General features: G+C 40.6%; 1 protein-coding gene across 6 annotated transcripts in view; it reads right to left on the reverse strand.

Annotated features, from left to right (window-relative positions):
• The window catches only part of kcnip4a (potassium voltage-gated channel interacting protein 4a), a 172484-nt gene that overhangs the window by 54813 nt on the left and 91577 nt on the right, over positions 1-26094 (reverse strand). The window contains exon 1 of one of the 6 annotated variants that reach the window (XM_049567798.1): positions 13243-13685. The exons of the other annotated variants lie outside the window; for them this stretch is intronic. Within the exon in view, the coding sequence (XP_049423755.1) occupies positions 13243-13300 (58 nt within the window). The 5' untranslated portion in view covers positions 13301-13685. Of the gene's footprint in view, positions 1-13242; positions 13686-26094 lie in introns of those variants that run through there. 6 annotated transcript variants of the gene reach the window in all.

Raw genomic sequence — 26094 nt, forward strand, 5'->3', positions numbered from 1 at the left:
TGTCAGATTATAATATTCGGCCTGTGTGAGTCATCGTGACTGTTGAGCCAATTAGCAGCAAAGTCAGGTGAATCATGCAGAGATGCAACTTATCTAATTAAAACAGCATGACTGATAGCCTCAGAAGCTTCAGTCTGATGAGTGGCAGACTGAAAGATGACCATACAAATGAGAAAATATGAATGTCTCCATATCTAGAAAAGACTGACGTTTGGATAAACTTATCCCTTGCTTGCAGCAAACGGAGTCAAACTTTATTTTATACTCAAATCTATCAAATATTATAATCAGGAATAGACAAAGATGAGTCTGAATCACAACTAAAACATCTTAACAGGCACTTTGCATCACATATTTAATACAAACAATCAACACATGATAACCTCCAGTGCAGATGCTTCAGACAAACTCACAGTCAGTACATAGTTCCATCAAACTACACTCTGTGCTTTCAACTTTGGCATCAACAAGTGGTTGACTCCTACTAAAAGAGGCAAAAAACCCACGCCTTCCAAACATAAAAGGAGTTTGCCGTTTCCTTACCGTCATAGCCAGCTGCTAACAAACCAAATCGCTCCAGCACCTTAACAAAGAGGACCACAACCACCAGCACAGCAATCATTTCCAGTCCCTCCAAGTTCATAGTCAACATGTCGGACGGGTCACAGCTTGCCCATGGCCGGAGACACAGAGCTCAGCGTGCAGCACAGTCTGCAGGCCATTAAACTCTACTTAAAAGCCCCTGCATCTCTGGGTGTGATGAGAGACCGGTACAAGTCAGAGAAGGAGGGAGGGAGGGAGGGGGAGAAGAAGTGTGTGAAATGGAGAGAGGAAGGAGGGGGGAGACAGAGTGGCAAGGATAAAGACGAGGAGGTGTGAGGAGAGAATGGAAAAGAGAGGCAAGGAGGAAAGAGGGAAGACAGGGGATGAACCTGATCATTGTGACAAATGATGGACAGAATGAGAGATGTTGGGTTGTGTGCACTGGTCAAAAGCACCAACGTCACAAAAATCATCATTTACCAATACAAGGTAATTATAAATTCACTCACATTTGTATATATGAGCCTAAAGAAGATATTTAGATATTTATTTATAAGATAATTATCAGCTTAGTTTTGGTCCAGCCTGAAATACCTCAACTATTAGAAGGATTTCCATAATATTTTGTTAACATATTCATGGTCCCCAGAGGATTTTCTTTTTAATTCATTTAGCCTTTATTTACCCAGGTGTGTACCACTGAGATCTCTTTTACAAGGAAGACCTAGCCAGGGATAGCAGCAACACAGAGTTTCAACAAGTAAAATATAAAATTAGCATAAAAGTACACAGATTTTATAAGAACAAAAATGACCAGACATGATAAGACATGAACCTTCCCCTGACTTTTCCTCTCATGCGTCCAAAAAGTTGATATTTGTGGTTTGGAGGGAAAATCTCAACTACTCAATGGACTGCCTTTCATTTAGTGCCATCATCAGGTCAATTCTTTAACTTGTCCAAAACCTGCAAAACTAATATCAGTCCCATAGCTGTACTTTGTGTTTCCTGCTAATTGAACATCAGACCTTGCCTGGGTCCTGACCTTCGAATCCATGACTGCTTTGTCTGGCGTTGTAACATGAACCAGCGGTTTCTGAGTTGAAATAAAAATCAACCAATGAGCACCTTGGTGGGACCCAATTAGCCAGTCAGCGCAGGAGAGACTAACACTGTTGTCACGCGTTGCCAAGCAGTGCGCCAGAACCAGTGAGGAGTAATAACAAGAATGGCGATCGCCATAGACAAGACAGATGCTGCTACTGAAGCAGTTCTAAATCACATTGTCTTCTCAATATCGCCTGACATCTTAGTTTGTTAGCATGTTAGCATGCTAACATTAGCATTTAGCTCACAACCCTGGAGACCTACTGGCTGTCTGTCAACTCTTAATCTTGTTGTACACAAAAAATGTTTTCAAATTAATCTCTATTAAAAAATACTTTCTAGGGCTGCAGGGTATATAGTTTTTGAATTGTTTTTGCTTTGTCAACTTGCACGTTGAACATGTCGTGAAAGAGTATGATATTGCACTCAGGTTTGTTTTTTTTTTGAGTTAGTTAAAAGAGAGTATCAGAAGTAAACTGCACTTTAAATTGTAATCACTCAATTTTTTATTGGTGCTTTTTGTGTTCCGTTAAATCAGGGGTCGACAACCTTTGCTATCTAAAGAGCGTTTTTGGCCCAAAAAGAAAAACAAATCTGTCTGGAGCCATAAAACACATCTGAGCCTCATAATAAAGGTCACACAGCCTTTTAAGTCGAATTTAGCCTATCAACATTACGAACAGATATAAATGATATTCATTTACAAATAATTTTCTGTCACAGCCACAGGGAGCCACTGGGGGGGGGGCTAAAGAGCCACAGGTGGTTCTAGAGCCGCAGGTGGCCGACCCATGTTAAACGTTCATTTTGTTTCGTAAAATAATGTTAAAAATAAGTTCCTTTTATTTTTTTCACTCAACAAGCAATTTGCTGTATTTCAGCATTATACTAGAAGCAACAAAAAAGCAGAACTGACTTCACTTTGATATCCGTTCATTTTGCAAGTAATATTGTGATATTCAACAACGTTATGTATCCCGCATCTTCCTCATAGTGTGTAGCCCTAATATTTTTTAAATTCAATTCTGCACTGTCTGTCTGTATAACTTTGTTTTTTTCTTTCCTTGTCTAGTGATAATCATCCACAACCTGAAGCTTCACTCTTGATTAGGGCAAAAAGGCAACTTGTCCTTGCAAAATTATAAAGAAGCGTACAAAATCCCTGTGCTCATTAGAGGGCAGAACATGTATGAATTACATGTTTAAGCAGTGCTTAATTATAGACATTTTGTCATTGTATCCATGATGGATTCTGTGTTTCATAAAACAAATCAGAAGACCATTTTGTTTTACACAAAACATCCACAATTCATGACACACATTTCGAATAAAATGTCTGCAGATGAAAAACAGACAACCTTTGAAGGTATAATAACCCCCGTATTATCTTTATAGTCCCAAGAGAACAAAAGAAAGATTGAAGATGGCTGGACACAGCTTATCACAAACAGATTTATGCCTGAATAATAGCAGCAAATCATAGCACAATTGCTGCAGTAATTTCACTTACAGAAAAAAATGCCTTGCCATTGATGTGAAAAGATTTCCCCCCTTTCCTATATTTACTCTGTTAGGGAACTAATAACGGGGATGATTGAGCTGTGGCTCAACAAAGAAGCTGTAGGCGGACTGATCAGTGCAAAATGTCAGCTCGAGAAATAACCCGCAAATGTGACCTCGCCGTCACCTGGACTGAAAATAAAGCAGGAAACCTTAAGGGAGAGATGACAAGGGAGAGGTCAGAGAGAAAGACAACACGGCAGAGAAGAAAGGACTCGGAGGTTGAGAGTTGAAATGAGCCTGCGGTCAGCAGCAGGTGGCTGCTGGAGACAAAGGAACAGAATTCATCTGGAGCCTCCTGATTCTCTCAGCAGATAACACTGCTTGTTTTGTGTTTTTTAACATCCTGTATTAAACATTACAGGGTATATTCACATGTCAGCATATAAAACATGCCCGTTTTAATCACTGCATTACATCCTATCGATACTAAAACAGACATCTGCTTTACACTGTGACCTGGATGTGTCTTTAAAATGGGCCATATAAACTTATAACATCTAGCTGCCAAAAGCAGATGAAAGCAGTCTCTAGCTTTTATCAAATTTTCAAAATAAGCCAAAAAAGGCCAAATATGTCTTTCATGCAAAGTAATATTCAGCACAGCCCAGTACAAAAACACAAGAAGCTGATCCTCCATTCATCTTCACAGCCCGTCAGCTCAAAGGGAATTGTTAGCACAGCTTTTTACCATGGAAACAACCTCTGTGCTGTGCATGCTATTGGACAGCTCATTTATCCCACTATCAGTTACTTTTCCTTTATTTGTGGCATCTGAGTGAGCACCAAATATAGCTCCCGAGCCCCAAGAGTGTATGTGTGTGAGTGTGTGTATGTGTGAGCTGTCTCTGGACATGACAGGGCAGGCAACTGTGTAGGAAGCTCCAAGAGAGCACAGCTTGTAAAAGTGATAAGGTGAGATAGAAGTCTTGAGGGTAAGAGATGCAGCTTCACCGGGGAGGGAAAAAAAAGACTATCCAGGTGTGTTTCAGTTTGAAGTTATTCTTTGCTTTATTCCCTGAGATGTGTTTCTCTTCAACACCGATATCAGAGCATGACCTAATCTCATAGAAACTTTCTGCACTTCCCAACACTTGCTCTCCAATCACCTTACAACTTTGCATAGGGTGTAATCAAGGGCCCTTGGCTAATGGTAATGGAAATAATCAAGGTTTGTGCATATCATCAGCACACAGTATGCTGTATCAATCAGTGTGTGATTGGTGATGAAGGTAATTGCCAGTGTGGAGCATTGTGGTGTGTTGGTTAAAGCTGGGAGCATGCACTGTACTGTAGGTGACAGAGAATGTCTGCAGCAACCCCAAACTGCATGAGAAATACACTGGCTTGTAAGAATATCACGAAAGTAGTGCATCAAAATTAAAATAAGTTGGTGAGTCACTGATACCCGCTGGGGATTGTGATAATTATGAAGATTATGATAATAAACAAACAATATGAAGTGGCTAAGAATTTATTACATATTCATATTTGAACAGAAAACTGGATCCAGTATTGCTTATGCTGTCCCTGGATGACTTTTATTTCTTTTTTAAAGGGTAAGACTGATGATATTTTTCGTTTTCTTATTGTGAGCAAATCCCATAGAGTGCCATTGTTGCCCAAAAACTATTAAAATGAAAGTCACTGTTCTACTGGTTGAAATGATCCGTCATTACCATGAACATGGCCACTGTATTTTCTTGACTTAATGCCACATACACCAACCTGTTGCACTAGCGCACCAATTTGTATCAATAGTCCCAAAGTCACTATTCCCTTCTGAGTGAGTAACACTTGCTTAAAACTACAGTGCCCAGCTGTTTTCGCAAATCATTCAACCTTCTTAAAAATGAAAGTACATGTTTCACCCATTTATAAAGATCTACATCTTAAGTAGGAACGAACTGGGGCTGAGAGCCATACACAAAATGGGTAAGCAGTAAAGTGCTGAGGGATGCGCTAATGCATTGTTGGTTTTTCTTTTTATCGGATTCGTTGACAGTCATAAAACTATAGAGCACTGCCAGCATTACCCTTTAATTTACTCAACGTACCGATTCACTAAAATTCAGTCTGCAGCTGAAAGCACTTCCTTTCTTCAAACAATTCAGTCCTCTGATTTTCAAGAGGCTTACATGTCTATAAAGGCCAAATTACCCGTGCTAACCATCTATAATATCTGTAAGTGGAGTTTTCTGGTTGTGAACAATTCCTCCTACAATTACTCCTCAAGTATTCAAGGGCCATTAGCCATTTCAATAGCCATACCTCTCGTTTCTATATTTAGGTCTTTTTACAGGGGACTTTATGATGCTGTTCCTTATTTTCTGCCATATGTATAATGTTACAATGTTCATTCATTCATTCATTTTCCGTAGCCTATTATCATGTTGGAGATCGCAGGGGGGCTGGAGCCTATCCCAGCTGACACTGGGCGAGAGGCGGGGTACACCCTGGACAGGTCGCCAGACTATCACAGGGCTGACACATAGAGACAGAACCATTCACGCTCACATTCACACCCAAGGGCAATTTAGAGTTACCAATTAACCTCCATGTCTTTGGACTGTGGGAGGAAGCCGGAGTACCCAGAGAAAACCCACACTGGCACAGAAGAACATGCTAACTCTGTTACAATGTCAGATGTTCATATTAAACATGGCAGGTAAAACCTCCTCTTAAAGTAAATGAATAAACACCACAAAAGGAGTAATATGTGTCTTTACGTTCACTTAAATTAAGTTACAATTGAATGCCCATCTCCAGAGAAAGCACAGTGCTGCAGTGTGGCATTAAAACAAATTAATGTCTTCCATTTGTTTGGAGAAATTACACAAGAAGGCCCCGGTGGCCTGTAACCTTCAAATAATACGGTTAATTGCAAATTAATGTGATCTGGGTCTTGTTAAATTCCCAGTAATGGATCGCAGTGCAATGAGTTTGCAGTCAAATTTGTTGTGCGAGACATTTTCTTGGAAAGAGAACATAACCTTATACAGAGTACTCACATGCAATTAAGTCAAAGGCTTTTTGTTTTAATAGAGGATAATATTAAAGGCCATTCAGGGCTCTGCTATAAAAGACAGGTCCCTCATGAAGAGTGATATCTTGCTAAGTATTACACATAATCTTAAAGAATTTAATAAGGTTTGATAAATTACATCTTGACAGGACAAATGAACTATCCTGCTTCTTTGCTGACCATGTACACATGTTGATCTTTGCAATAATTTAAACGTTGGTTTGAACTGCACTGCATTTCAGTCAATCAGCCATTAAAAACACTCCTTTTTCTTCACCTCGTCTTACTGCAAGGAGCTTGATTGTTTGATTTTGCTGCCATCAAGTGGAAACTGCAAGAGTCAACAACTGAAAGCTCTGAACCAGATTCAAGAAAGTGTCTGATCAACAGGCCAGAACTGTTCCGGTGCAAATAGAGAGCAGATTAAAACAATCGGCCATATGCTGTCTAAGATTTGACCATTTACTTAAAGGTTTACTTTAAAAAAAATGAATTGATATTTTCAGTAATATTAGACTTCTAACTTCATATTCCTTTCACAGTAATTAATTATACTGTCCTAAAGTGCTATACTGTAGGCCAGTGTTTCTCAAATGGTGTCCCGTGATGCCAATCCAGGTGTGTCATGGGATTTTTTATTATTCCAATAGTCACCCGGGTCTATATGGGGAACATATTTGTTGCCATTCACGTGGGAATTTTAAGTGTGTGACACATCAAAAACCCTGACTGACAGCCAGTGTGAGGGATGATAACACTTAAAAGGAGAGTGGGTCAATGGATCGCTTCATTGTGCGGAGCCAAATACAATAAAGCACTAGCGAAGACGACCTACCACCAAAAGAAAAGAGAAAAAAAATCAGTAAACAGTATCACGAAAGCTCTTACTTTTGCTTATTTTTGTTGTGTTATGCCGTGATAAGAGTGATAACACATGTTATAAAGGCTATTGTGCACAGATATACATACAGGTGTGCCTTGAGATTTTGACTTGCGCTTGGGGGGGCCTTGGCCACAAAAAGTTTGAAAACCACAGTCGTAGGCAACTGGACTTGCTTGAGTTTCTCGAAGACGTTTCACCTCTCATCGGAGAGGCTTCTTCAGCTAAACGGACCGGTGCAAAGTCACACAGTCACCCTGTGCGGATGTGAACCCTTAAAGAGTCGCTGAGGCCCTATTTGAGTCGCTGACCAAACCGGCCATCTTGTGTGTCGTTAGGGTTAGGTGTAAATGGGTGTTAAGTCATCTGGGGAGGGATCTCAAGACTGCATTTAGGTGGTTGATAGGTTCTATCAACCACCGTAGGCCCCCTTCTCTGTCAAACAATGGTCGTTCCAGTTCGACAGATGGCTTCTTTCATGTTTCTTTCAAACCATCTGTCTTCCCTGGCCAAGATGTGTATATTGTTGTCCTTGAAGGAGTGTCCCTTCTCCTTTCGATGTAAATGGACAGCTGAGTCTTAATGTGACGAGTTGGCTCTCCTCTGCTGCGCCATGCACTCTAGTGGTTCTTTAGTTTCCCCAATGTATAAATCTGTGCATTCCTGGCTGCATCGGACTGCGTACAGTACAATACTCTTTGTCTTTTGTCCCTATGGCGAACAAGCTTTTGCCTCAGTGTGTTACTGGGTTTGAAGTGCACTTCAAACCCAGTAACATACTGAGTCTAGTTGCCTATGACATAGCATTTAGGATTACCATGACCTGAATGACTGAGAATCTTCACCAGCATTTACACTGTCCTTGTCTTCATCATAACTAATGGTTATGAATATTCCTAGTTATATATACTTTTACTAATACTTATTTTTTTAATAATCTTAAGAAAAAAATGGACCTATTTCTTTTTTTAGTATTTTTACATACATTTCCATACATACATCCTGTAGCTTTAACATAAGGATATGTGGCTGACAATGGAAACAAAAGTCTTACAGACAGACCCCGTCCATGTTATGGTGGGAACAAGGTTTTAAAGCAAACCAGGACTGCACCCTGGGGTGACTCTAAGTATCTGTGTCTGCTCTACAGATGTCAGTATGACAATATGACCCACTGTGAGCCACATCACTGTCTGTACATGACTAAGCCCACTTTTCAGCACCTGCGGAGCTTCTCCGAGCTGGATGCTGGTCATTAATCCAGCTCTAAGAGAGCCCTCTTAATTCTGGTCACCGCGCCCTATGGGAGTGGAGTGATTAATATTACAGAACAAACTGCTGCACTGAGTGCCACGCCACGACTGAAAACCCAAAACAAGCTCGCAGCCGAAAAAGCCAACTGGTGTGGCTTCTCTTTTCAATTTAAATGCTAATTTAGAGAACTGAAAAACCAGTACAGTATAATGACACAGTGACTTTGAAAAGGGCTGAGATTACATGTTGCTGATCACAAAGAGAACCCAGAGGGAAGTGGGAGCCGCATAGATGACCCCTCTTCATCTCCTCATGTAAGAGGAGCCTTTTCACATTTGCATATCAGAGAATATATCTGAAGTCTTTTACATGCCATGTGGCTTAATAACACCAATGACATTTTCCAACTGTTGGGAGAAGAAAATCTTTTTTTCAATATAATTTTCCAGTGGGAGACTATAGATTTATCCATATGCCTTTTTAAAATGCAAGATAAACCTGGTCCTCGACAAAGAGCTGCTCTGCAGTCTATAGCGGCTCAGAGTAATTCATAAAGGACAATTTCATTCTGAACATCATGTACCATATATTAATGACCACTGGGCATTTACCAGAACCCTTAGAAGACTTCTCATTGGCTTGTAGTTAATAGTGTGACATGGATCGATAGACTTGCACCTGAGGTGAGATGAGAGTGCTAAGGAACCATGTGCATACCAAATGTTCTCTCAAATCTCTGTCACATGTGACATCCACCCAGCACTTCTGAACAAGATGAGTGGGTCTGTGAAAAATACTGCTTGTGACAGATGGCTTGGAAAAAAAAATTGATGGAATCAATTTGAAGTGGTTTGGGCATATGGTTCGATTTTACAGTAATTATGTGACTTTGGCAAAGGGACTTTCTCTGAATAAGGTTCATACAGTGAAATCTATTAGGGGTGGTCTTTATTGAGACTTAAGAAGAAATGCGTCAGTCAAAGTATGTGTCTGAAAGATGCTGCTATTTGAACTGGTTTAAAAATGGTGCTGGAATCTAGAGTGGAAGTTGACTTAAAGGGACAGTCCACTCCAACATCAAGACCTACTTTTCCTTTTATCTACAGTGCTATTTATCAGTCTAGATTGTTTGGGTGTGAGTTGCCGAGTGTTGGAGATATGGACAGATTTCTGCGTTCTCTCAAATATAACGTAACTAGATGGTGCTCGGATTGTGGCACTAAAATTTAAAAAACTCAGCAGCGATGCGTCTTTCCAGACATCACAACCTGGTTACTCAAGGAAATCCACAGAGCTTGGTGTAAGCAGTTTTATGTAGGAACTACTGTATTTTCTTTCGAACTGAACTACACCCGCCAACCGTATCACGGTGCAGAAGGAAGCGTCACCCTTTATGTTCAAATACATTTCTTTGCTGCCATTATCCTCACCTAGGGCATCTAAAGCTCAGAGATTACTCATTTTAAGAGTATGGATGTCAGCACTAAATGTGTTTTTCATGTGATCAGATTTGGCTATGAGCGAGCATGGTGATTGGTGGCGTGGCTACCCCCAAACATGACAGCTGCTCTCCCTGTGGTCGGCCCAAGTCTCCACTCTGTTCTGTAAACACCAGAAGGCTTGGAAGGAGACAGGGCCAGCAACAAGAAACACACTGGATGTGTCCATCGCCCCTTGTGTTAATGTCACGAAGAATTAGCTCAAGAAAACAAACGTCAGCATAATTTAACTTACTTTACATTACTTGTTAGTTCATCTCATCAACAACCAATAGTGCCTTTATTCTGAAAATTAGGCAACTGTTTCATCAAGGTTTTGTACTCCTGTCAGAGACTAGAAGCCACCATAAACAGCATCAACATTAATTTTTCCAGTTGGTAGCTGAGTCACAGTTAATGTTCTGCTGCTTCCATTCGCACAGCTCTACTTCTGAGTGTACCTACCTCACTCCCACACAAACTCTACTCAAACAGCTCCCGACAACACAAACAGGCAAGACATTTAAAATAATATTGACAGAAAGCCCGACAAGGCTAAACACATCAGCGAGTACCACCATAATGTAGCTGGCACGTCTCTTGTCCTCGGGACATTTGGAACAGTGCGGGAACACTCAAAGCCGAGCCGGGCGAGTTTGAAAAGGAGCTGGAGGGCAAAGTTCCTGTAGGTGCTTGCTGGACCCTCATCTCTTGTCATGCAGATAAGTGCAGCTATGAGAATTAATGCAAGGCATTAGAGTGGGTAGTGGAGTAGCACTAAGGTCTCTCAGACAGTGCATGTTTTATTATTTCGTCCTCATCTGAAGAGCTGTTCATGGTGTGATTCAGTATGATTTGACAAAATATATGATAGAAAATTCAACTGAACTATTTTGAGCTGGATTTGCAAAATAAACTACTTTAATTTGACCTTCTTCAAGGATGTAAGTGTACGAGCGTCTGAAATGAAACAATCAACAAGGCTTGCTAACAATTTTTCTCATTATCAATTCATTTTTGGGTACTTTCTTCAATAAATCAATTGGTTTGTAAACAAAACGTGAGATATGTCTATCCCATTTTTATGAACCCAAAGCTAAAAACTAAAAAAAAATTATTAATCTTAAAATGATACAAGAAAGAGAAAAGCGACGATTGCTCATATGTGAGAAACTTAAGCAGCAAATGTTTGACTTTATTTTTTTTTACTTAATTGTCTGTCGATTACTCCGGAGCTAATTAATCTATGAACTAATCAGTTATTCAGATAATTGAGCCTTTACTACACCCCTACCTTGAACTGTGATTGTCCAATTACAGCTTAGCAACTGTAACCAGGAACAGCTGGCCTGCCAAACTTTGGATTTCTTAACATGCTGAAGCAGTATGCATGGGATAGCATTTCCAAAGTAAAAAACACAAGAGCAAAAGTATAAGAAATTAACTAAATTGTATGTTTAACTGCTCTAATATATGTAAACAAATGCTATCATGTCCAAGGAACATTTCTTTAGACTTCTACATTTTATGGGACTACAGGTTGTGTAAAAAAAAAAAAAAGATCCCCAGCTCTTTATTGAATCAGGAATATTTATATTGTGGGATAGTGTTATGTTATGTTAGTCCTGATCTGAAATGCTTATTCTCTTCTAAGGTTGAAAGTTAAAGATACAGTTTGAAGTGTAAATCTAAACTCTTGCAGACAGAGTTATGTTGGAATGAAATAACAGTCTGAGTTTTTACAGAATACTCATGCTGAAAACATTAAAAAGTATTTGCAGAGTGTTTGAATTTCAACAGAGTAGTGTTTCAAATTGAACGTGGCTGTTGTGCACTTGCACAGAAATGACAATCGCAGTACTACACTGCTTTTTCCTCTTCTTTTTAATGGCAAATTGCAACCCGACTGAGCATTACTGCCAACATTTCACCCCAATTCTTGCTCGCCAAAATATCTGCTTGTTTACTTGCTCACTGAAGAAACTGCTGCAGCTTCATTGGCTGCCATTTTCACAGGCTTGATGGTCCTTCCCCCTAGTGCTACAAATCCAATATGGCGACCATTGAGGGTGAGAAGTGTCCAGCTTTCCACACTCAACTTTTTGACCCTTTTAATACATCGTCAGGTACTCATAGTGCACTGCATTTTGCCGCACATGTCAGTGTGAACGCACTAATGGAGCTAATGTTACCTAACTACAGGGATAAAACCTGCTAGTAACAGATGCCATTTTAGCTGCTGAAACCCAACATCCCCAGCTAGAAATAAAAAGTCTGATTTAGTCTGTCTCGCAAAAAAATCAAGGAACATTTTCTTCCAAATTACCATGACATTCAATAGTCAATCTGCCACTCTTATCATTGTAAACAGAATGTGCTTTGTGTGAGAACTGAAAGCTTGACAGGCGCAGCTACAGCTTTTTTGAGGACAAACCATTCTTGGGCAATCATCAACCAACTGCTGTATTGTGCGACAGTTCTCAAACACAATCTGTGTTACAGTGTCCCTTCATCTGCTTGATATTAGCTGGAAACAATACATAAGTACGTCTATTATCTGCTGTAAGATGTTACGTGTACCTGGATCCCATGTTCTCTTTTCTGGGTCCCTGTGAAATGTGCTTACAGTGCACACAACTGCCCGCTCTATGATCTATTGCTTGAGAGACTTACAAAGAGTCCCTCATTCATTTTGCTTTCAAGCTCTCTCACAAAACCCCAGTGAAATATGACTTGCTGTACTTTAAGTGTCATCCATTCTGTCTGTCTCCCACTACACCACTAAATATAACCTCTAACGGTTATTGTCCGCTGGCCACCCACTAAATATTTCATTGTTCTTTAATAAAGACCGGACTTCCTCGTCTTTTGTTACAGTGACAAGCTGTGACGGTAATGCTGATCAGCACATTATTGCAGGGAGACAGAGATGTAACATAAGCTTGTGTGACTGCGTTGGCAGAGAGTCGATGTGGCATGCTGCGTGCGTGTGCTGCCAGTGTAAAATCAATATTGGGAAAGGCAAATGGAAAAAGTCAAGCAAGTTTGCGAAGTTCAGACTGAAATGTTTACCAAAGGGTGGCCGATTTCAAGTCAATTTCATGGACTGCTGGTGTGGCAACATGAATTCAGTTGGGATTAGAGAGAAAACAGACGATAAATGGGGAACTTTCTGGACACTGAAACACAAAACACACAGACTGATGCAGGACATTCTCAAACCCAGAAAGAACAATTTATCTGTGTGAGTATTTTAACAATAATTCAACTGGCTGAAGCACAACAAAGAAAGACCAGAAATCTTTTCAAGCAGGCAATTACTTTTCTTCCTGGGCAATTAATTCATGAAAAATGAATCAAATTAAACCGCCTCCTCCCCTTCCCGTTAAGCCTACCTGTCGTCTTGCGCCTTTGTTTCGGCTGAAGAGAGAAGATGACCATTAAAGCCCCCATGATGCCCTCCAGACTTTCTCGCTTAGTGATCTGGAAGTCCTGCTAGATTTCACAGACTTTCACTCCCACACTACGATGGCTCGAGAGTGAAAATGGAGAAAATAAAAACAAAGAGGTGCTGGCAAGCCTTTCATGAAAAATGAAGTCTGCGGTCCAAACTTCCCTTTATATTCACGTCGGATAGGTGGGCAGCATGAAAAGCAGTAGGAGTGGGAGTAACACATGCGTGCCTCCGTTGAGTTTTGAATTTTGACGCGCAGCCCCCTCCCTTCCCCTGTTTTCCCGCTCTGAAGTGCGAGCTTGCTGGCTGATCTCTGCTCTGCAAAAGCTACTTTGTACCAGTTGAGCACCTAGATTAATTGAGCGTTCGGAAAGGGAGCCAGAAACATGCTGGGGAGAGTGGTACTGACGCCCTTTTCAGCAGATCTCTTCTCACACGGGGAGGGAGAGATTGGAGTAAGGCGAGAGAGCTCATGCTGGAGAGATAACCATTATTCCTTACTAGCTGCCTTTTAACTACATCTCCTGCTGGGCGCAGGAGGAAAAAAACATGCTGTGTCCACGACACTGAGCAAAAGCTGATAGCTCATGCTGCCAGTGGCTGGTGTAAATATTTAAATTGTGTACAAGCAATCACTGATGAGATTTGTAAGCAAGCTTCTCCTCTACCTACTGATGCTGACTAGCCATTTTATAAACAGATTAATGAAAGAGGGACATATCTGTTGTAATATCAACATTATCTGATCCATCCACTGTAATGGAAACATGTCCTCAAATCACCAGATGATGATAAAATCACAGCTCTATTATTTCACAACAGGCTTTCACTGATGTCCCAAAAGACATTTTAATTTAACTCAACAATAATGGATCCCTCTGATTTATAATGTCAATGCTGGCAGTTGCCAAGAGAGAGAAGACAGTAAACAGAAAGAGGAATGACAGTTTGACTCCTACACTCACTGAAAAAAATCCACTAAGTAAAGTAAGAATGTGTACTTATGCAATATTGATTCAGTCCTCATAACCACAGAGAAGTTATTCCCATCTCATCATGATAAAAAAAAGTGATTGCCTCTTCAGAGCTCATTCCGCAGCTGCTTATTTGGCGGTCTCAGACCGACTTTAGGGAAGATCCTCGGGATTATGATGAAGGTCTGGAGGTCAGAATCATGTTAAGGCCCGCATCTTTTCCCTTTTAATCCTTTTGCTCAGACGGAAAAATACCAGAGATGCTTGTCTGATGTGACACATCAAAAGAGTAAAATAGAATGAAAAATACTTCAGATCCCCGTGCCACCCACTAACAATTCATTTCATGAATTGTGTGATGGCAGTCCAATTCAAAAGCTAACTACTGCAATCAAGTACCAATTTGCACCTCCTCCATTAACCTGCTTCCTGTCGGCTACGTGTACTTTGTTGCTCTGAGGCCTCCTACGTATGTCAGACTAAGCGTAAGGTACATACTGTAGAGGAGGCTCTGTAAACTGGCGCCTGTATTATTATACTAACAACCATCTTGGAAAAATCCCTTTGTTTGCCCACACACCGCTGCTTTCTCACTGTAACATGTTAACTTGGTTTCAATTCAAAGTAATGACTCAGGCTTTGTGTCTTGCCTGCACTTAGCATCAACTGTTGACTTGATACTATTTGTCTTACTTTGGACATCAGTCCTCACACCACCACTGAGGTCAGACGAGGCTCAACACAGATTCACGAAAGACAGATTTAATTAAGTAGGTTGTACAAAACTGTAGATACCGACCTTGACACTTATTGCCTTCAGTGAGGTTCATAAAAACGAACCTTTCCGAAATCTGATCAGATAAACACACCACTCAGTGGATGGTGATTTGTCTTAGATGTAATACTGGAAAATGTGGTAGCTGTTCTGACAATATCAAACTCCCTCCCTTAAACTCCTTGGTGACTCTAAGTGGTTGCAATAGCCAACAAACAAGACTAAGGGCTGTTACCACCAAACATGATCACTAGAAGGATAACAATGTAAGCATCCAGACCAATAAGTGACAGCGTTCTGGGAACAGTAGTGCCAAGCACACGCTGTGCATTAAAGCTGACGGCAGCTTAAGAAAAGGGTTTTGATAAATCAGAGAGAAAGCATTTCTTTGTTAGTCCCCTCAAGGGGAAATTCAATTTTTTCACTCTGTTGTTAATTTGCAGATTAAACACACAGACCAGAAATGCAACCACATGCACAAACAGGACCTATACACAGGGATGGAAAGATGTCAGAGTGAAAGGGCTGCCCATGAACAGGTGCCCCGAGCAGTTGGTGATTCAGTGCCTTACTCAAGGGCACCTCAGCAGTGCCCTTGAGCATGAACCGGCACCTTTCCAGCTACCAGTCTACAGTCTGTGATTTGTTCCATATAGGGACTTGACTGGCGACCCCCAGGTTCCCAAGCCAAGTCCCCACAGACTTTTGCTGCTGTCGCCCCTCATCAAATCCCTCTTAAAGTGAACTCCACCATCCACTTGAGTTAGAACAATTTTTAGAACTACATCTTTATAGTAGGGCTGGGCAATATGGAGAAAATAAAATATCACATTACATAACTTGTCGGTGAAGATTCTCAGTCATCCAGGTCATGGTAATCTTAAGTGCCAATATCGTAGGCAACTGGACTTGCTTGTGTTTCTTGAAGACGTTTCGCCTCTCATCTAAGAAGCTTCTTCACGTGACCCCTATGACTCTGCAAGGGTTCCCACCCACACAGGGTTTATAGTAGTGCTGTACAAGTAATCTAATCGCAATCACGATGTCAGGCTGTGTGATTACATAACCATATAAAAGGCTGCGATTTGCGATTTAATGTAAATAAATGTTAACGTGTGTGCCTGTGGACGTGACTACCTCTCCTGTAGTGTGTGGAGTTTGCTGACATCATGTCCACAAGCTATCCTGGTGTGCAGCACGTATGGTCAGGTGACCACCCGGCGTGCAGCAGTGACCAACATAGACGCTGAAGAAGAGCCTGAGCACGACCAAGAACATGCTGAGTTGGTGGCGAAAAAAAACGCAACGTCTATTACATGGCGATACTTTGGATTCAGGTGCGGCGACATTGAACATAAAGATGTGCTGTGTAAAAGTTTAAAAGTTAAAGTTGCCACGTCCCGCGGCAACACGACCAATCTATATCAGCACTTGAGACAGCAGAGAGAAAAGTAGGAAGCATGCATGTGAGAGAAAGCCAAGCAGAGTAACGTTGAAGACAAAGAGGCAACTGAAAGCCACCAGAGCCTCATAAAACAACAAAGCACAGTTACGCAAACATTTGTAAGTGTCACGGGGAAATCACGGACTCCATAACAAACTATATAATAACAAATGAAAAATTGAGCAATTTTGCTCGGTTTCAGCCCACTTGACATGCTGCTGTGCTGTGCTATGGCATGCTGGAATTTGTCATTTACGTGACAACGCCTGAACGCAACACAGGCTCACTCCGCTGTGTGTACAGTGCCATGCTGCGCTGCTGAGCGAGCAGCGTGTTTGACTGTGCTCAGTCTGTTGATGGTCATTTACACACTGTCCATTACAATAAACTATGTCAGGTCAGGTCAGTGCCCCCCTCATATAATGTAGGGGAAAAACTGAATCAAGGAAGAAGACTATTGATACCATTTTTTTTTTGATTATATTGTAATCGCAATCGCAAATCGTGATATTGTCCACCCAAATCACAATCGCACATTATCACACATTATCAAATCGTGCAGCACTAGCTTATAGCCTAAAATTTTGCACCAGTCATTTGGAACTGAAGAAGCTTCTTGGATGAGAGGCGAAACGTCTTCAAGAAACACAAGCAAGTCCAGTTGCCTACAATATTAGCACTTATACATACATACATACATTACATAGATATTGTAGGGTCAACTATTGGTGCTTTCACAAAATATTTATAAATTAATTTTATAAATATTTATTAAATTAATCATTAATAATGTGGTAATAAAAACTAAGTTGGTAAAGGGAAATAACAGAACAGCTGAAATAGTCTGGTAAGTTCAGAAAATTACATCACTTTAAAACCAGGAAAAGACAACACTTCTGAGAAGACATCTAATCTCAAATCACAATACAGATATCGATACACTGTACAGCCCTGATTCATAGTTATTGTTATAGTATTTGTTCTTGTTGTGGACAGACCTTTACAGTCTTTAGCCATGCTAATGGCTCTCTGCATGTGTACTTTGACACAGCAATGCAATGCTAACATGCTCACAATGACAATGCTAACATACTCATGTTTAATAGGTTCAAAACATTCACCACATTCACTATACCAGGCTGTTCCTACTTATACCTGCAAAACTTAATGCACTATTATCCGTATAACCCACGTAATTGTGAGGCTGAGAACACGTGATCCATGCACTGCAGGTTGTGCTCTCTCATATGAAGGGGCAAAGGAAGTCAGGTGATGGAGTATAAAGAGCAACAAAGTCTGCAGAGGGAGATGGTCAAGGTGGTGGATGGGTCAAACAAACACAGGACTTTGACCCAGGAGACTGTTGTTCCCATCCCATGTAAAAGTCAGTGCTGTTATGTACGTATGCAACTTCATGCCACATCACATCACATACAAGCTCTTGTATGAGGTTATGTTTACCACTCTAGTTTAGTGTGTTAGCATGCCACTGCTTCTACTTAGCACAAAACAAAAAAAGAAAGCTGAGGCTCATGGCAATGTTAGTTTTACAGGTATTTTATCTTAAACCAAAGTACTGGACAGTTCAAAATCTGACCGGATGATGGTGTTGGACTAAAAATCAGGGGAAGACCAATGTGACTAAAATTCATCCAATAACATGAGAAGTGAAAACTCAATACATCTCTCTACAATTCAAAGATTCACAAATTTTGTGATCAAAACTGAGCTCAGAGGATGTGGTCCTCTGTAATGCTGCAGATTTTAAGACTTAAACAGAAGGTTGTGTTTTCGACATGTTAAACATCATGTTGGACAGTAAATTAAGAATATGTTGTGGGTGTAAAGCACCAGCAAAACAACAGATAAACATAAATGTCTTCATGTGTATATGTATATGAAAAGGAATCCCAGTGAGAGATGCAAGTTAAATTAAGTTGTACCCGTACAAAAGTAGAAACGTGAGAAGGTTACCAAAGAATAGCCACTTAGCATGAACTCTAAGGAATGTAACCCCAGTTTGAGGATCGGTCCAAATCAGCTAAGCATGGCTTTTCAAAGAGGAGCCTAATTATGTTGGAGAAGTAATGAGTTTTCATTAAATTAGGCACTCCAGAGAATAGAGTGGAATAATCAAATGTCTCTGGGGTAAATCATCTCCACACATACAGAGGCTTATTCAACACCACTTCAGGAAAACAATCTGATTAGCTGTTTGCGATCCGAAAAAGAAATTGCAATAGCAGCACAAGTGTTTCATAATTGAAATGAAGTTGAGTTTAAGTGCATATAGAGCATCAATATAATCATATGCCAATAACATCGCAAAAAAAACAATTAGGCCTGGTCATTTCAAGGGCTAATGTTCAACACACCACATAAACATCTGCTTAACAATGTAAATGCTTTTACATCTCAAGTATGTAGGTGCTCTGCTGCCCACAGATCACCTACATACTTGAGATAGCTGTCCATTATCCTAAGTGGTGGGCTTCGAGCCCTCTTTTTCGCTTCACCCCATAAAACCTTTCCTCCTATTTTTTGCTGGTGATCAATGCAATGCCATATACAGCCCTTCATTAAAAGGAACTCGGTAGTCTGTAGGTGTTTGTGACTCAGACACAGACTGACGAGTTATCGGTGGGTAGGTGCCCTCAGTGTCTTTTGAACTAACGGTGCGCAAAGGCAAATGGAAATGTAGTCGAGCCATCACCACAGGAAGTTTGTGAACAACAGCTGATGCAAGAGGAGAATGATGAAACAGACAAAGTTTGGTGCCCAGAGGTGACTCTAGCTGAAGACCAAAACAAGTGGTTTGTGTCAGACATTAGTGATATTTATACCTTTGAAAGCCATACCTAAGGTACCAGAGACACACATGGGAAAGAGTGAAGGGAACCATCCTATTCTGAGCACTGCAAGATCTTTTATTCTCAGTAAGTGCATTCACCACTGCATTGTACATCAACATGACTTATTCTCGAGAGTTTTCCTGTTAAATCTCTAAATAGCGAGTGCTGCAGTGAGGATGTGCGTAAGTGGACAAACATTTGCACACAGATGCTCTTTAAAATCAACTGAAGATCTACATTTACATTAAATCCCGACTAAGCCAGTGCCATGAGCGAACTGTTACTGAATGGTAAATGTGAACCAGTGATGGCATGTGACACATGCCTAATCTGATCCAAAGTGTATAATAATTATAATCAATCCAAATGTTTTTAGCAAGTGAAACCAGCAAACAAATAAGTGAAGCGCAGAGCAGAAAGATTCAACCTCAAATGTCGAGGCCAGACAGAATCACATTTACATTGTCTTCTGTGTATATCTTTATGAACTAGAGCTGAAACATTAATGGACTTACTCATTAGCTGACTGATAGGAAATTAATCAACAACAACTTTGATGATATTTTAATTGTTTAAATGTTTATTTTAATGGAAAAAGAAAGAGAAACATTCATTGCTTCCAATTTTGCCTCCAGTTTGATGGTATACTGAATATATTTGGGCTTTGGACTGTTGGTGAGACAAGATAATTAGTTTAAATGGCATTTTTCACGAGTTTAAGACTATTTAAGATGAATAATGATTATGTAAGTCATGCAAGTAATCATCGATTGCAGCCCTAAACTGTGTTGTTTTTTGCCCTAGACTGCCATTTACTATTTGCGTTTGCATTCTCTGCATCTGGTAAAGTAAAGTTCAAGTCAACACACAAATTTTAATTTATGCTAGGGGCCCAACCACATACCATATTCAATCATTTATTTCCTGTAACTGGTTATCCTGTTGGGGGTCGCTGGAGGGGCTGGAGCCTATTTGGGCGAGCGGCAGGGTACACCCTGGACAGGCTGCCAGACTATCACAGGACTAACATATAGACAGACAACCATTCATGCTCTCATTCACACCTAAGGGCAATTTCACCAATTAACCTGCATGTATTTGGACTGTGGGAGGAAGCTGGAGTACCCAGAGAAAGGAAAGGCTCCCCAACCCTGGGTGGTTTGAACCCTCCACCCTGGAACCCTCTTGCTGTGAGGCGATAATGCCAACCACTGCATCACCGTGCTGCCCAATATTCAGCATGTCATTATTAAGTTAAAATAAGTAAATAATTGAACTTGAGCTAATAATGAGCTTATGTTGTTGTATTCCAGACTTATTCTGTGTGCACTGAATGTAGGCCTAAGTAGTTTTGCTTTTTTTCCATATTGTGAATGTTTAATTTTATTGGTACAGGGCATATATTTCATATTTATTTATGTTATTAGAAATCTATGAATATGTAATTGTTTCTGCAATGGCCCAGTTTCTCCACAGGGATGATTAGTCTAATCTCTGGAGGAACAGTATTTATATTGTCCACTAAGTGGCAGCATAACAATGTGAAATGTGTATCTCTGTCAGCTTTTGCATAGCAAAACAACTCAACATGGTCATGTTTCCTCAGGCACTGCTGACTTTATCAGTCAAACAAACAGCATAGCCTTTACATCTGTATCTAAGCAGTGGACAGTCATGATGCTGTCAGTAAATAGATACATAAATCAATAAATAATTAATTCTGAAAAGTCGGCATGGGAGCTTCCATCTCATTTCCCCACACTACATCATAAGTTACTGTATCCCACAGCTCCCTCGGTGCTGTTAGATTGACACATACAAGTGAGAGAGCCAACATGATCAATAAAATTCATGTAGGAGCCTGTTCTTTTTGGACAGGAGGAGCTCTAAATTGATAAATTATGTGCCAGGAGCTGACACAGAGGGTTTGATTAATTTGTGTCACATTATCCTCCTGCAGCAAGCAGACAGTGATGACCAGCTTATGGCTGCTACAAGACCAAATCAGAGCTGAGTATTGCTGATTACTGTTACTGTTGTGATGAAGTTATAGCGAGAAGCTTCAAGCTGTGGGTATTAAAGTGTACATATCCCTCACTTTACATACCATCAGCCCACTACTGCACAATTGTAATCTATGAAAAAGTCAGATTGTAGTTCTGGTTTGCAGCAGATGCGTGAGTCCACCTGTGCCTTGATCAGCATACCATGGTACAAAACAATGATCTTAAAAAGGTAAAAAAGGTAAAGCAGTGAGGTCTTACTGCTCTTATTATCCACCAACAAACACACCAACAACAGCCAACAGCTATTTATTAATTAATTTATTTATTTTTTAAATTTGGTTTGCAAAATACACCCTTTCACTAAAATATTGACCTTCACTAGTTTTGAACTCTTGCATGCAAAGAAGAAAATCTCCCAAATTAGGTGTATTGTTTTGGCATATTAACTGCAGCAATTAGTGAGTAAGAAATGTAAAAATACACTGTCACATTTTGGACAGTAGAGGGTGCAATTGATTTATCAACTCAAGGCAGCACTACAACAACATTCTACATATCCAGGTATCAACTTTAATTTTGAGCTGTCTCGGGCTATCTTGCTAAAAGCATGCTCTGATTCCATTTAGATCAAAATCACTCTCCCCTTGAACAACTGCTCATTACATGCCACATAGATTTTTATAACAAAGATTAGGAGCCCTTAAGAAAAAGAATAATGTAAATAACATAGAGCAGACGTGCTTTTTCTTTCCGTGACGTAACACGCTGCCTGCCAGAAGCACACTGCAAGGTGTCAGAGCCCTTTCTAAAACAAACTATCAATCTTTCATTTCCCACATTAGAATTTTTTCTGTCAGCTTTGGGTCGCAATCCAAATGCAAAAGTACACATCACAGTGATGTGATGATCCAGTCTGTTTGATGGCTGCTGGGAGTTGAGGAAAACTCTGGGTTGCAGTCAGTGCTTTCCTATGACATTTTCTTGAGAATATCTACGAACTGCAAGCAAAGCAGCGCTGTTTGAAGAGGAAATGAAATGGAAAGGGTGTAGGAGAATGGGTCACATTAAGCCTTTTCAGCAGCAAGTCATCAACATGAGACAAAATGTGAACATTTTTAATGAGTAGTGCTTTTTTTCCCCCGGCGTAGGGAGAAAGATACTGAAAGCAGCAATACAGGAAATGGCATTGTCTGCTTGTCTGCATTGAAAAAAAAACCCCAAACAGACAAATGGCTTTGCGGTTATCCTCCATTATGCCATAAGCACTTCTTGAATGCTAATAATGGTTGGCAGGAAAGCAGCCACAGAACATGCAACGTGCAACCTCAAAAAGACCGACGTGAAAGCAGTTTTTAAGACCCACTTGTCTGTCCAAAACAAGAGTATTTAAGCAGCAGTTGGCAGGGGAAGGCTCAACATCCAGATGCTCACTTTGGAAAGAATCTGCAGCCTGCTGTTTCTAATTAGAGATCAATTAAGAACGGTCTTTGGAGGACATAAGGCACACAGTGGGCGCAGAGGTTGTCATGAGGCAGATTTTCAAAGCCACACCACAGCAGCAGGGGATGATGAGTGAGAGATGCAAGCCTCTCTGTGCTGTATAGTCATATATGAAGGATGGCTGGGACGCAAGCCAAAAACAATCAGCAATAATACAAAAAAAAAAAAAAAAAAGTCTGACAGTATCGTCACACTCGGCGTTTTATTTCTACTGTACAGCCATCACTACACCTCCATCTGCAAAGCAACTCCACTATCATCCTGAGACTGGTTTAACCAAAATATGTTGCTGCAGTGACAACGGGCTACACTACCTGCCCAGATGGTCTGAATCAGTGGGTACTGGCCCACGTGGTGTGCGCCGAATCCAACTGCCATCAATCACACACAAATATGGTCCGGTGAAAAGGTTGTTTCCCTTCGAATGGTGGCACAGAAACAAAAGCCTAATTCCGCAACTGGGCCAAGCACGGCAGCTCAGCCACTTTTATGTTTATTGAACCCCAGTGAATTCACTATGTGTTTGGCTAATAAAATATATCCCTTGCTATCCCTTGCCCACAGCTATTTGAGGACAACTAGAAGAAATAATGACGAATCCCTGGCAAGCTTGACAGGCTTTGATATGCACCATTAGTTTATAAGACACAAGCAACTACTCTCTTGACTGTATTAAAGTATGTGTGCTTAACTGATACACATTTTTCCTGTTATTTCTTCCCTCTTTTTCTCTGAACGATTGCCGTCTGTAAACAGAAAGAGGAGTATGACTCAGCACTACGTTTAGTGACGCATTCGAGGACAGAACTTTCCTCAAGCCATAATAAAAGCTGAGAAGCTGGCCAGAGTCATAATCTAAATCAAGTTGTTCTGACGCACCATGAAGCACATCCAGCAAACTCAGTATTGCAGAGAAACAGTTGAAAACTAATAACTTCTTTTTACTGCAGTTTGACTGCAGATGAGACGACACACAGATTTTTAACTATCTCGCATCCTGCACCGGCGGTACCACGAGGCTGTCTGACATGAATGCCAGGCCAGGCAGTCACAGTTTGGCACAAGTCTCAATAGCACCTGCTCGAGTCGATCTGTCATTAGCGCAGCCCCACCTGCTGCCATTGTGCACCCTGTAGGCACGGCCTGTGTCACATTCTTTTATTACACCGTGACACGTAGCCACTGTCCGTGTGACACTGAGCCCACTGTTACAGATCAGTGTTCACTGAGCCATGCAGGACATCGAAAAGTGTCCAAACTGACATCTAAAAATTACAATAGAGCTCCAAGACTGGCGCTTCTCTGTTCTATCGGGTATGAAACGTATCAGGTCAAGCCAAAACATATCAGAATCAAAATGATGAATGTGCACAGATGGTCGCAAGGACATCAAAATTCTGGTTTTGTTTTCCCTCACTGAACCCCTTCATCACTTCTTAACACAGTGGATATTGCATTACAGCAGTGTAATGAGCAGCGTTCACTCACTGAATCATAACTCCTCACAACCGATTCATCTCAGAATAAGAAAACTATGAAACTCATCCTGAGGTGTGAAGATGAACCCAATAAAACCTTCTGTGGTACTGTACATACCGCAGTCATTTGGGGGCACAAATATCGCTAAATAAGCAACCCAGAAGCAAAATGAAAACATAATTTAATGCTCCTTTGAATGTGAGCGCTCCCAAATCCCAACAGCAATAAGCATTACTCCTCATTCCACTTCATTTCAGCAGTGTTGTGTACTGTACATTATCATTCACCACCATATCTAGACGCACTATATTGTGCCCCGCTTGAGAGAGTACGGGAGCAGTTTAGTCCTCTGCATGAGAAATTCTCCTCGGCACTGAAACATTTTCAGTTTAATCAGCTTACTTTGTTTCAGTCAAATATCTTGTTCAGCTAAATTTCAGTGGGATTTATCTTGAAAGTAAGGTCATGCACGAGAATGAGCACTGCAGTGTACTCAGCACATAAAGAATTGGTAATGAGGTTTTTATGGTACTTATGCTCCACTGGACAACAAAAAAACAAGCAAAAACAATTACCAATTACATTCTCTTTTTGGTCTGATTAATTAAAAGTATCGACTGGTATCTTGGCATTATGGGAGTATGCAACTTGTCGAAGCACAGCCTGCAAAAGCAGTGGTGTTGTGTCTTTCACATCCTGTAATATGTGGCTCTGCAGGAACCTGATGATGTCATCAGGGTTACTAAGCTCATAGCTTGGTCTTGGATTTATTACAGAAATACCTGCATTATGAGCTAGTGGCATTTGGACAATATGTGCTTTTACCAACAGCTAGAGTCTGAAGTCATCATTGGGTGCATTATGGGAAACATAGGTTCCCTTGTTCCCATGTTCATTATGGAACATGGGAACATGGGAACATAGGTTCCCTTGTTCCCATGTTCCATAATGAACAGATCTTGAGAATTCAAGTTTGCTGTTCTGTGGTTGTTTTAGTGCTGATACAATTTGTAGATTAGTTGATGAGTGATGGGCTTTTTTTCAATATTCCCTGACACTGTATACATTAGACAACTGATTAATAATTTAAAAAAAAAAATCTACAGATGTGGTGGCAAACCTTAAGGTCAAGTATGAGACAAAACCATGTTTATCAGAAATTGAGCAACCTTGAATGGTCTCACTTTGGGGAGAGGTCATGGAACTGGGTGACCTGTCAAACATTGTGATGGAAAACATGCTGATTGGAAAAAGGATGTCGTGGGCCGAATAACAGGATGATAGAACGCCACATGATGCAAGGATATTTAAAGGAAATAAAAATACTTTGTAGTCATAGACCTAGTTTCTTTCAGTCATATTTTTTCAGTCCTGAGGAGACTTAAGCCACCACCACAAACAGTGTGCCAAACGCCCATGCAGGAGTTAATTACCTACAGCAATTACCTAAAGTGACTTAAAGTCTATTCATGGCCAACTGAGTTTTATATGTGACAATCCGGCATGAATTCAGCAAATCAGTGTAGAGATAGATGATGCTTTTAATGTAGCATAATACAGTAAAGTATGTGGGAACTGCTTTATGAGCCACCCATGTATGAGTGTATGGTGTACTGATGTTTTTACTGTACCATTCAAAGACAAGTATAAATCCCAGGTGAAAAATGCAACTGCATATTGGATGGACAAACTTTGAGCGGCCCTTGGCTGTGCTGGGTCACAAACAGTACCATGAATGACACATGGCCTGAGGCCATGATCTC

Source organism: Epinephelus fuscoguttatus, linkage group LG23, assembly GCF_011397635.1.
Source record: "Epinephelus fuscoguttatus linkage group LG23, E.fuscoguttatus.final_Chr_v1".
NCBI classification, from domain to species: Eukaryota; Metazoa; Chordata; class Actinopteri; order Perciformes; family Serranidae; genus Epinephelus; species Epinephelus fuscoguttatus.